The sequence below is a fragment of the Chironomus tepperi genome, unplaced genomic scaffold (assembly GCF_022539635.2).
Source record: "Chironomus tepperi strain 1889 unplaced genomic scaffold, CSIRO-AGI_Ctep_v1 contig_161, whole genome shotgun sequence".
NCBI lineage: Eukaryota > Metazoa > Arthropoda > Insecta > Diptera > Chironomidae > Chironomus > Chironomus tepperi.
The window spans coordinates 627,983-641,542 of record NW_027226283.1 but is presented as its reverse complement, the minus strand read 5'-3'; the positions used below and the strand labels follow the sequence as shown (position 1 = coordinate 641,542).

At 34.1% G+C, this 13,560-nt stretch overlaps 1 protein-coding gene across 1 annotated transcript in view; it reads right to left on the bottom strand.

The window, feature by feature from the left end:
* Positions 1 to 144: 144 nt before the first annotated feature.
* The window catches only part of dpy (fibrillin-like protein dumpy), an 89,993-nt gene continuing 76,577 nt past the window's right edge, over positions 145 to 13,560 (bottom strand). The window contains 29 exon segments of the mRNA XM_070637415.1: positions 145 to 699; positions 760 to 935; positions 1,000 to 1,449; positions 1,512 to 2,024; positions 2,092 to 2,145; positions 2,211 to 2,585; positions 2,649 to 2,705; positions 2,769 to 2,966; positions 3,033 to 3,215; positions 3,279 to 4,814; positions 4,882 to 5,265; positions 5,333 to 5,941; positions 6,006 to 6,317; positions 6,377 to 6,430; positions 6,512 to 6,850; positions 7,103 to 7,339; positions 7,401 to 7,802; positions 7,867 to 8,357; positions 8,415 to 8,976; positions 9,213 to 9,298; positions 9,360 to 9,474; positions 9,544 to 10,008; positions 10,072 to 10,668; positions 10,745 to 11,059; positions 11,186 to 11,509; positions 11,627 to 11,712; positions 11,774 to 12,422; positions 12,485 to 13,081; positions 13,158 to 13,472. Of these exon segments, the coding sequence (XP_070493516.1) occupies positions 628 to 699; positions 760 to 935; positions 1,000 to 1,449; positions 1,512 to 2,024; positions 2,092 to 2,145; positions 2,211 to 2,585; positions 2,649 to 2,705; positions 2,769 to 2,966; positions 3,033 to 3,215; positions 3,279 to 4,814; positions 4,882 to 5,265; positions 5,333 to 5,941; positions 6,006 to 6,317; positions 6,377 to 6,430; positions 6,512 to 6,850; positions 7,103 to 7,339; positions 7,401 to 7,802; positions 7,867 to 8,357; positions 8,415 to 8,976; positions 9,213 to 9,298; positions 9,360 to 9,474; positions 9,544 to 10,008; positions 10,072 to 10,668; positions 10,745 to 11,059; positions 11,186 to 11,509; positions 11,627 to 11,712; positions 11,774 to 12,422; positions 12,485 to 13,081; positions 13,158 to 13,472 (10,553 nt within the window). The 3' untranslated portion in view covers positions 145 to 627.

The following is a 13,560-nucleotide window of genomic DNA, read 5'->3' as shown; positions in this document are numbered from 1 at the left end:
AAAAAGATCCAGTTAACACTTAAACAATTTTTATTTTAAATCCAGTCCTATCTATCGGTTTTGAAATATAAAGATACTAATTAATCCAAGCCTGTAAGGATCTGAGCATATACATCTGAAATAATAATGTATCAAGAAAGTCAATTTTGTTTTTATTAGTTTTATTTATTTTCTTAAGCAAGTCTTCACAGTGGTCGTCGTTTTCAATTACAATTATAATTAATATTAATATATTTACAATCGATACTTATATCTGATATATAAGTAATTAATTAAGTAGTATAATAAATTTTGTTGAGAAAGCGTTACTGAGATTTGTAAGTAAATAATTTTTCTCTGCTTTTTTGTCGTTTTTTTTCTTCAGTTACAATAATAATACTTTCGTATATTCTATGTTACATATCACAAGCTGATACTGATAATTATTTGACGACAATGATTGTTAACGTGTACGAAAATGTAAACTTATATCCTAATTTTATTCATCATAAAAGTCGACTAGTATCGGCCACTGGAGGAGTTGAATCATTTAATATCTCAAATTTATCTCTTAGTCTTTTTTATTTCATTTTTTTCATCTTTTATTCGTTTTGTAGATAAATTTGAGATCTTGTTGGTTTATTAAACTTATGATAAATAGTCTGGTATTGGCTCTGAAGCATTCATTGAGTTTTCAGTTGTAAATATTGGATTAGGAATCTGCGAAAAATTATTTCTTATTAGGAAAAATTCTTTCTTTAAAAATTTATTAATGCTTACTTCTGCTGGATGACTAAGTGGACCAGTAGTTTTAGGTTTTCGTCTGTAGGCCATAAGCCAACATGAAACAGCTATTGCAACAGCTACAAGAGCTAGAAGGGCAGTGATGATTAGAGCAATAATTAATCCTATCATGGATACACAAATATCTTCTACTCGCTGTGCGGCTGGTTTAACTGTAATGAATAATAATAATCATTAGTTATTTAGAAAAGGATAATTTCTTTTTATAAAACTTACTTCCATCTGAACTACTATAACGACCATCTCTCTTTTCAAATGTTAAAATAGCATTTGATGAGATTGTTATTTCTTCTCTCAATGTTCCTTCCATGCCAACATCATCGTCATTTGATCGTGTCGATATCGATTGATTTTCTTTTTGAGATTCATTGTTAGTAATTTCTCTACGTTTTCTTCTACCAAAGGCATTATAACCTCTGCAATTAACCGGTTGGCATTTGCCAAAGCAAACGCGAATGTTACATTGGAATCGAATATTATCACTTGAAGGGAATTTAAATGCATTGAAACGAGCCATTAGCGTATTACTATCGGCATTATATTCCCATTCGCCAAATATACTTGGATCAGTTGCACAACCGTTTTCATCAGTCACTATATATTCGTTTTCAACACTTTCTTCCATAGTTTTTGCCACACATGTTCGAGCAAATCCACCATAAATTGCTGAAAAAATATAAAAAAGTATTAATAAAAAACATCAAACTAATTTTTATGTTTATTCTTACTTGCTGGTTGAACCTCGACTTGCAGCATCAAATTATCACCTATTTCGGCTGAATTTATTTCGTTACCATTTGAATGAACAATTCTCATTGAACATTGAGGTGGTGGACCTGTGTTGGCAATTGTACCTGCTGTTGTTAACATTTGGACATTAAAGCCTAATGTCACATTTTGTTCTCCGGTTTGATAGACACATCTAATATGATAAGCTTGTGCCTTGTATGTTACTAATTTAGGATGTTTTTGAATGACTAAAACAAAACTGGCTAAACCATTTATGTGGAATAATCCACAACTTCCGAAATGTACTTTGAATGTTTCTACTCTCGGTGTATTGTCATCAGCAAGTGATATCACTCGACGACATTCTTCATCCTTGCTGTGTCCTTTAACATATAATACACCATTAAAACCAGTTTCAATCAAGTCAATTTGTACCAGTACGCCATCGGCTAAACATTTCACCATTAAAGCTGGTCTTGGGAAATCTGATCGATTTTTGTGTGTATCATCGTCTGTAAATTTATTTAAAGTGTAAAAATTAGTAATTCATATGAATTAATTGTTATTTTGTTGACTTACTGCAACGAACATCTGGATCTCCAATATAACCAGCTATGCAGTCACATTTAGCAGCTAAATTCATAGGAAAATTTTATGATTAGATCACGAAAGAGTTTAGAAATTCTAAATGAAATTACCATGATTGGTTGCATTACAGAAAGCGTTAATACCACATTTATAGTTCAGACATGGATCTTCGCATGTCTTTGTAGATTGTTCACAATATCTATTATCTGGACAATCCTCATTACGTTCACATTCTGGTGTTTGGACTGGTACACATTCTCCGTTTATTGTTAATTGATATCCGCGATCTACAGGACAAATGCAATTTCCTCTCTCATCTATAATCATTCCTCGTTCAAGTGCGCATACACAGTGATCATTTTCAATTTTGTATCCCTTTTGTGTTTCACATACGACACATTCTCCGTAAATGTTTAATGCTGTTCCTGGTAAACATATGCATTGTCCGCGTTCATTTAATATTCTGTCTGGTGGACATATGATTTCTGTTGGGGAAAAAATAAATTTAATTAAATTTTATTTGACAGAATAATGTATGTTATGCTTACGTCTGTCGCATTGAATTGCTGCATTTCCTTGATATCCTGGCAAACATTCACAAATCACTGAAATAAAAAAAAAAACATGTTTATAATTTCAATAAAGTCTTCCAAAAATGCTTTACTTACTGGTTCGAACTGGAAGTGAATCGATGACCTTACAAATTGCATTGACACCACATGGTTCAAGTGATTCGCAAGGATTCAAACATTGTCCACCAATACAAGCTGTTTGTGATGGGCAATCACCATCATAATGGCAAATTTCTTCTCTTAATATGCATCCTTTCTCGTTATCAAGAGTGAATCCATTATCACATGTGCATTCTAAATTTTAAATGAAATAAGTTTATTAAGAGTTAAGTTGACCATTCTGGAATCTTTTATAATTACCTGGTCTGTGATTAAATACTGTACAAATTTCGTTCAATGCGCATTTAGCTGTTTTCTCGCATGGGTCAACGCATAGATGGTTTATGCAAGCTTTACTTGTTGGACATTCGGAATCTGATATACACTCAACACGAACACATGAAGTTGAAGGATCTCCTGTAAATCCAGGTTCACATAGGCATGCTAAAATTATGATTTGAATTAATAATTAATCTAAACTCAACTCCAATGTATGTTAAAACTTACATGCTTTATGATTGACTCCAATGCATTCAGCATTTCTGCCACAAGTGTCTTGTTTGCAAACAGGACTGCATTGTCTATTGATGCATTCATATTGAGATGCACACTCGCTGTTTGAAAGACAACCGATTTTAACACAGCCGATTTCTGGATTTCCTTCATATCCTTGTTTACACGTGCATACTGGTTTATGTCCTTTAACACGACATTCTGCATTGGGTCCACAATTACATGGTTCACGACAAAGATTATTTATACAAGATTTTTCTGGTGCGCAGTCAGAATCAGCTACACAACCTATAATCTTTGTTGTATCTATCGGTTTACAAGTTCCGCTTCCGCTACTTATATATCCTTCTGGACATATGCAAAGAATTGTTCTTACAGGAATTGTTGCAAGTGCTTGACATTTTGATGGATTGACACATGGATTAAGCTCTAAACATGGTTCTTTGCAATGTCCATCAATACAAGCAAGTGTAGAGTCACAATCAACATCATACAAGCATTCGGGTCGTGGTTCATCTTGTTTACAAACTACATATGGATTTCCAGACAGACCTGGATTACATTTGCACAATCCATTGTGGTTTTGTGCTATACAAATAGCTCCTTGACCGCAATGTGTTCTGTCGTAATGACAAGGATTCAAACAAACTCCATTTGTTTGGTCACAGAATTTATCTAATGGACAATCATCGTTGCTTAAGCATTCAATAGCTTGACATCCTTTATAAGGATCTCCTCTAAATCCATTTGCACATCGACATTGAGCAACATGATTTCGAGAATAACACTCAGCATTTGAAGCACATGGATCATTCGTCAAACATGGATTTATACAATTTGAATTAATGCAAGACTTATCATGATCACATTCTGAATCGCTGCGACATCCGATTGTCAAACATCTGATGTTTGGATTTCCTTCATATCCTTCTTTACAACTACAAATTGGCTTATGTTTTTGCACATGACATTCACTGTTTTCTCCACAGTTGCAAGGATTTCTACATACTCCAGATATACAAGCCTGAGAGTCACTACATTCATCATCACTTGCACATCCTTCAGGAACAGTTATTATTCTCGTACATTCTCCATTATCATTAGGAATCATTTTCTCAGGACAAGAGCAAATCATGGTACGAACTGGTAGTGTATCGTGAACTGTACATATCGAAGACTTAGTACATGGTTTTATAGCTTCACATGGATTGACGCAATGATTATTAATACATGCTCTTTGATTTGGACACTCTCCATCATATTCACACTCAACAGGATCCTTCACTTCTTTTGGATAGCAATATGTGTATGGGCTTCCTTCAGATAAATAATCAGGACAGTGGCAACCTGCCAAATGATTTTGTGCTGTACATATTGCATTAGATGCACAAGGATTCTTTTCTCTGCAGATATTAATACAACGTTTATTCTGGCATTCATGATCATAAGGACAATCTGTATTTGTGTAACACTCTGCTCGTTCACATCGTTCAAATGGATTTCCTTCAAGACCTGGTGGACATTTGCATGCTATTTAAAAAATAAAATTAAATATAAATTTAAGCTGTTTGAATCACTAAATAGTTTTCTAACTCACCTGCTCTATGATTACTTCCGTAACATGTAGCAGACAAAGCACAAGGATCATTTATCAAGCACGGATTTATACATTTCTCATTATTATAGCATGTCAAATCATTTGAACATTCATCGTCACTTGCACAACCGATCTTTTTACAACCAGAAATTGGATTTCCAGTAAATCCAGCTTTGCATCGACAAACTGGAATGTGGTCTTGAACTAAACAATCACTGTTTTCACCGCAATTGCATGGACTAACGCATCTATCATTAATACATGACTCATTAGGACTACAATCTGTAACAGATTTGCATCCTATTTTTGGGCTATCTACAGGCGAGCATAGAATGTTAGGATTTCCATTGAATTTTTCAGGGCATCGACAATAAACTTGATGACCTATATTAATATGAAATATGTGAGAATTAATTTTAATTTTTGAAAGAATATTTAAATTTGGACTTACGCTCTACATAACAGAATGCCATAACACCACAAGCGTTTTTGTTTTGACATGGATTAATACATCTACCATTATCACATATACGATCACTTGGACATTCTTCATGGCTATAACATTCGTATTTTGGTTCTTCAATTACTCGATATGAGCATTCAACATAAGGATTTCCTTCATATTTTGGTGGACAGTTACAAATAGCTTTATGATTTTGAGACAAGCATTGAGCATTAACACCACAATTTTGATCTCTGCATGCAAGAATGCAATTTCCATTTCTACAAACATCGCTATTTGGACATTCGTTATCGCTTGAACATTGAGCATCTCGAATTATCTTTACACAGTTTCCGTTAACATCGCTTACTGTATCTGGAGGACATTTACATACCATAGTTCTTAAAGGTATTGTATCCAAGACTGTACATGTTTGATCGCGAGAACAAATATTTCGTTGTTCATTACAAGGATTTTGACATTTTTCAGAAATACAAGCTAATTGAGATGGACAATCAACATCATTTTTACATTCTGGGCGAGGTGATGGAGTTTTCTCTTCTAAGCATTCAACATATGGATTTCCTGTTGTTCTGTGATTACATTGACATTTTGCAGCTGAAAATGTTTAAATAAAATGTTTATATATTGTTAAATTATAGTTTATAATTGTTAAATATACCATGGTTGATTCCTTCACAATAAGCATTTAATCCGCATGAATTCTTGTTGCAAACTGGTCGACAAATATGATTTAATCGATCGCAAGTTTCATGATCAGCGCAGTCTTCATTATATTGACATAATCCGCTAATACAACTAATCATTGCATCACCCTGTGTTCCCTTTGGACATTCGCATGTTGCTCTGTGATAATGAACAGTACATTCAGCTCCTCGTCCACATTTAATTGTTCCGTAGCTGCAGGGATTAACACAGTGAGATGATATACATGCTTTGTCATATGGACAGTCTTGATCAGCAACACATTCAGCTAGAATAAGAAGTCAAATAATAAGATTTAAATATTTCTTAAATTTTTTAGTTACTTACGTTTATAACATTTTTCATGAGGATCTCCAGCCCAAGATGGTGGACATGTGCAAACTAAAATTATTTTTGAATTTGAAAAAATAATTGTTTAAAAAATTCAAGTTAAAATGTCTAATATTTTTCAAAGTCGCTTACTTGCTCGATGATAGTTTGTGTGGCATTCAGCATTTATTCCGCAAACTCCTAAGCAAGCATCTTGACATTTTTCAGATATGCATGCTTTATCTAATGGACAGTCCGAATTAATTTGACATTCAGGCTTTGGTTTGGGTGGTTCTTGTTGTACACATCGAACGAATGGATCACCAAGGAGACCAGGCTTACATCTACATTCAGCACGATGATTGCGAGCTAAGCATTCTGCAGTTGATGCACATGGATTGTATTCTTGTGAACATGCATTTTTACATTTGCCACTTCTACAAATATCTGTATCTCTGCATTCGTCATCTGATTGACACTCATATTTAGGTGCTGTATTTGATAATAAATTTTATATTAATATTGGAATTTAAATATGACCTCTAAATTTATATAAAATAGCTAAGGAATTATTATAGTGAAATATTGAAGTGATATAAAATATAATCAAATTATGAAAATTATTTACAAAATGATAAAAATATACAGAAAATATAAGCTGAAAGAGAATCTTGAATTGAAATATCGATTCTGTTATTGAAACTAGAAGATCATAATAATGGGAAATGTAACCAATTAACATACGTTTTTTGCATTCAATTTCAGCATTTCCTACGTATCCTGGCAAGCATTCACAGACCATAGTTCTAACAGGAAGTGAATTTTCGACCTTGCATTTAGCATTTATTCCGCATGGTTTGATTTCATCACATGCATTTTTGCAATTGCCATCTTCAAAGCATGCATAATTGCTTGGACATTCTGCATCAGATGTGCATCCCGGATCTCTATACTTTTCTTGTACACACGATTTGAACGGATCTAATTTAATAAATAAAAATTTAAAATAGAATTTATAGGTTTATGAAAATGTGAGACTTACCGCCAGTGTATCCAGGTGGACAGGTACAGATCGAATTATGATAGTTGACTTTACACTCTGCATTTAATCCACATGGCTTTGATGAACATGGTGATACACATCGGTTATTTACACAAGATAAATCGTATGAGCAATCGTCATTCTTTTTACATTCATGATATTCACATTTTTGGTTTGGATTTCCATAATAACCATCATAACAATGACATCTAGATCTATGATTTTCAGTTTTACAAATAGCATTTTCACCGCAGCGAATGTTTCTGCATTGATCTATACAATCTCGATTAATGCATGCTTCTGTTGTGGAACAATCATTATCAGACCGACATCCTAATTCATAACATCCAACAAATGCATTTCCTGTTAAGCCTTCTGGACAAACGCATGTACTTCGATGGTCTGAAATTAAAATGAATAAAAGTTATCATAAATTGAAATTATTAAACAAAAAAATAAATCTTACTATGTGCGTAACATTTGGCATTGTTTCCGCAATTGTTAAGTGAGCAAGGATCAACGCATTTATTATTGATACATGTTTTTGATGTTTGGCATTCATCATCTGAAATACATTCAGGCTTGGGTGGTGGAATAACGTCGCGTTCATAGCATCTAACAAAAGGTGTTCCCATAAATCCTCGAGGACATGCACAAACTGCTTTATGATTGATAACGTTACATAGAGCATTTTCTCCACATGCATTAACACACGGATCACTACAATACATTTGATTGAAGCAGGCTTTGTTTGATGGACAATCTTCATTTTGGACACATTCAGGATAGTGGCATACTGCCTTATCATTATTCACTACTCTGCAAATTCCATTCTGTTTACAAGGTGAAGGATAACATGGATCTTTTGTATCTAAGATAGGAGTACAACCAACAAATGGATTTCCAATCATGTTGTCTGGGCATGTGCAGAATGGATTATGATTGATAACATTACATCTGAAATATCGACAACATTATAAGTAAAATTAAAATTAATTATTGAAAGAATTTTACCTAGCATTATAACCACAAACATTTATACATGGATCAATGCAATGATTGTTTGAACAAGATTTAGATAATGGACAGTCCGCATTTACGGTACATTCTGGTTTACATCCCGCGCCATATGCATTTCCAAAATATCCATGAGCACACTCACAAACAAATGAATTTCCTGATCGTCTACATATTGAATTGACTCCACACGGACTTGGATTGCACATATCTTTATCAATTGGTTCTTTGTAAATCGGTATTGCATAACAATTGGAGTAAGGATCGCCTGTTAAACCATCACTGCATTGACAATTAACAATATGATTAAGAACTCTACATTCAGCGTCCAATGCACAAGTCTTTCGAGTACATGGATTTTTACATTTATTTTTTTCGCAAGTCATATGGCTAGGACAGTCGGTGTTGATTAAGCACTCTGGTCTGCAACCTGTGTATGGATCACCAAAGTAATCTTCAATGCAAACACAAGAAGCATATGAACCATGTTCAGATATTTTGCAATGCGTATTGCTTCCACAAGGAGAAGGTGTGCAAGGATCACTTGGTTGAACCGGTTCTAAATATGAATGAAAATTTATATATTAATTTAATATAAATGAGAAGGTAAACATAGTTTGACAATTCTACATGATAACAGTATTATAAAAATAAATATTTTTCATTTAAAATATTTGATAAAACGCTTATAACAAAAAAATGAATTGCTATTTAAATAATTTATACAAATCACTCTGGAATAATTAAGTATAAACCTGGACAATTTACTCAACATAAGACTAGAACAACGTATACCTTTTAAACGATCACAGTTATAAAACGGATTTCCGACAAAACCATCAAGGCATGTACAAACAGGATTATGATTAATAACTGAACATCTAAAATTTGTGAAAATGAAATGTGAATACAAATATTATAGAAATGGGCTTAATTAATTACTTAGCATTCAATCCACATGCATTGATGCATGGATCGCTACATTTTTTATTCATGCAGGCTAGCAAGTTTGGACAATCTGAGTTAACTAGACATTCGGGACGACAATTTGGTGGTGCTGAAGTGGATATCGAGTTACAATAATTAAAGGATTTGAAGATAAAGATCGATCTGCAAAATTTCTTACCACCAAGATAACCTTCTAAACATGAACAAGCAGGTGAATTAGAGACTTCTCTACAAATACTATTGGGTCCACAAGGATTTGGAGAACATGGTGCTTTTGGAATAATTGGATCATCTTCTCGTATAATTTCACATTTTATAAATGGATCTCCATTGTATCCTGGTAAACAGGTACAAATTGGAGAATGCGATTTGACTTGACAACGAGCATTGATTCCACAAACTCCTGGACCACATGGATCTACGCATTTATTGTTTTTACATGCTTTAGACATTTCACATTCTGGACTAATAACGCATTCAGGACGGCATGAAGGAGGAGAACCAATCATATTTTGTGAACATGAACATATTGGTTGATCATTTGGTCCTTCTCTACATTGACTATTTGGTCCACAAGGAGAAGGATAACATGGATTTGGAGGAACTGGTCTATCTTGGACGCGACATTGAATGAATGGATCACCTTTTTTGGAAACAAATGGTTTTTTAGAATTGGATCTGTGATATATTAAATATAAGTAATTACCAATCATGTTATCAGGACAGTTACAGTTTGGAACATGATTATGCACAGTGCAAATTGCATTTGAAGCACAAACATTATTTAAACATGGATCTACACAATGATTTCTAACGCATGCTTTGTTTGAAGGACATTCAGTACTTAAAGTACACTCAGGTCTACATTGCACATATGGATCTCCAGTATAATCATCATTACAATAACAATTTCCATTGTTACAAACAGCATTTCTTCCACATGGACTTGGATTACAAGGGTCTTTAGGCAAATCTTCAATTATTCTATTACAAGATTCAAATGCATTGCCAGTATAACCTGGTGAGCATACGCAAGTGGCGATATGATTTTGTACTCTACATTCACTATTGTATGAACAAGCATTGAGACATGGATTTTGACATTTCTGATTGATACAAGCTTCACTTGATACACATTCAGAGTTTGTTATACACTCTGGTCTGCAAGATGGAGCGGATCCTATCATATTTGGAAGACATGAACATATAGCTTGACCATTTTGACCTTCCCTACATTGACTATTTGGACCACATGGTGATGGGAAACATGGATTAATTGGTACGTCGTTCGGTTTTGGTAATGCTGTATATAAGAATTAATGGAAAAAAAGACATGAATCGACGAATAAAAATTTCGAAGAATGAATAAAATCTCTTACGCTCTTCTGGATAACATCTAACAAAAGGATCGCCTTGATATTTTTCTTTGCAACTACAAATAGGAGCATGAGAAATGACTCGACAATTCGAATTAATACCACAATTTGCATTAGAGCAAGGATCGATACAACGATTATCTTTGCATGCTTTGGAAAGTTCACATTCAGAACTGCTGACACATTCAGGACGACATGAAGGAGGTGAGCCAGTCATTGTTGGAAGACATGAACAAATTGGTTGTCCGTTCGAACCTTCCTTGCATTGGGAATTCGGACCACATGGTGAAGGGTGGCATGGATTCTTTGGCACTGATGCTATTCGCGAATAAAATTAATTTATTTAGATTTTATATTTTCGATATGCTTAAGAGTATCGCTGTCTTGATCAAGCAGGATTGTTAGTTCGCATGAAGCAAAGGAAAAATATAAAAGTATTCTTACGTTCTTCTTGTATAATGTAACAATTCGAATATGGATTTCCAGTATAGCCAACAATACAAACACAATTTGCAACATGGTTAACAACACGACATTCGCTGTTAATGCCACAACTTCCGGCACATGTGTCTTTGCATTTTGAATTAACACATGCTAAATGAGAAGGACAATCTGCATTGAGTACGCATTCAGGACGACAAGATTCATATGGATCTCCGAAGAAATTATCTTTACAAACACAAGAACCCAATCCGTTTCTTTCAATGCAATCAGCATTGTAACCACAAGGACTTGGATGGCAAGGAGTAATATTGTCCTCGAAAACTTCTAATTATTGAATTCAAGATTTATAGTAAAATGTTTAAATATTAGTATTATTCTCAAAGCTGTTATCATATATAGGCAATCACATGAAAATTTGTGTTTGAAAACAGAAAGACATACCTAAAGTTTTCTCGCAACTGTAAAATGGATCACCTTTATATCCATCAATACATGTACAAACAGGATTATGATTAACAACTGAACATCTATAAGTTGTGAAAATGAAATGTGAATACAAATCTTTTGATTAAAGGCTCAATTAATTACTTAGCATTCAATCCACATGCATTGATGCATGGATCGCTACATTTCTTATTCATGCAGGCTAGCAAGTTTGGACAATCTGAGTTAACTAGACATTCGGGACGACAATTTGGTGGTGCTGAAGTGGATAACAAGTTACAATAATTAAAGGATTTGAAGATAAAGATCGATCTGCAAAATTTCTTACCACCAAGATAACCTTCTAAACATGAACAAGCAGGTGAATTAGAGATTTCTCTGCAAATACTATTGGGTCCACAAGGATTTGGAGAACATGGTGCTTTTGGAATAATTGGATCATCTTCTCGTATAATTTCACATTTTATAAATGGATCTCCATTGTATCCTGGTAAACAGGTACAAATTGGAGAATGCGATTTGACTTGACAACGAGCATTGATTCCACAAACTCCTGGACCACATGGATCTACGCATTTATTGTTTTTACATGCTTTAGACATTTCACATTCTGGACTAATAACGCATTCAGGACGGCATGAAGGAGGAGAACCAATCATATTTTGTGAACATGAACATATTGGTTGACCATTTGGTCCTTCTCTACATTGACTATTTGGTCCACAAGGAGAAGGATAACATGGATTTTGAGGAACTGGTCTATCTTGGACGCGACATTGAATGAATGGATCACCTTTTTGGAAACAAATGGTTTTTTAGAATTGGATCTGTGATATATTAAATATAAGTAATTACCAATCATGTTATCAGGACAGTTACAGTTTGGAACATGATTATGTACAGTGCAAATTGCATTTGAAGCACAAACATTATTTAAACATGGATCTACACAATGATTTCTAACGCATGCTTTGTTTGAAGGACATTCAGTACTTAAAGTACACTCAGGTCTACATTGCACATATGGATCTCCAGTATAATCATCATTACAATAACAATTTCCATTGTTACAAACAGCATTTCTTCCACATGGACTTGGATTACAAGGGTCTTTAGGCAAATCTTCAATTATTCTATTACAAGATTCAAATGCATTGCCAGTATAACCTGGTGAGCATACGCAAGTGGCGATATGATTTTGTACTCTACATTCACTATTGTATGAACAAGCATTGAGACATGGATTTTGACATTTCTGATTGATACAAGCTTCACTTGATACACATTCAGAGTTTGTTATACACTCTGGTCTACAAGATGGAGCGGATCCTATCATATTTGGAAGACATGAACATATAGCTTGACCATTTTGACCTTCTCTACATTGACTATTTGGACCACATGGTGATGGGAAACATGGATTAATTGGTACGTCGTTCGGTTTTGGTAATGCTGTATATAAGAATTAATGGAAAAAAAGACATGAATCGACGAATAAAAATTTCGAAGAATGAATAAAATCTCTTACGCTCTTCTGGATAACATCTAACAAAAGGATCGCCTTGATATTTTTCTTTGCAACTACAAATAGGAGCATGAGAAATGACTCGACAATTCGAATTAATACCACAATTTGCATTAGAGCAAGGATCGATACAACGATTATCTTTGCATGCTTTGGAAAGTTCACATTCAGAACTGCTGACACATTCAGGACGACATGAAGGAGGTGAGCCAGTCATTGTTGGAAGACATGAACAAATTGGTTGTCCGTTCGAACCTTCCTTGCATTGGGAATTCGGACCACATGGTGAAGGGTGGCATGGATTCTTTGGCACTGATGCTATTCGCGAATAAAATTAATTTATTTAGATTTTATATTTTCGATATGCTTAAGAGTATCGCTGTCTTGATCAAGCAGGATTGTTAGT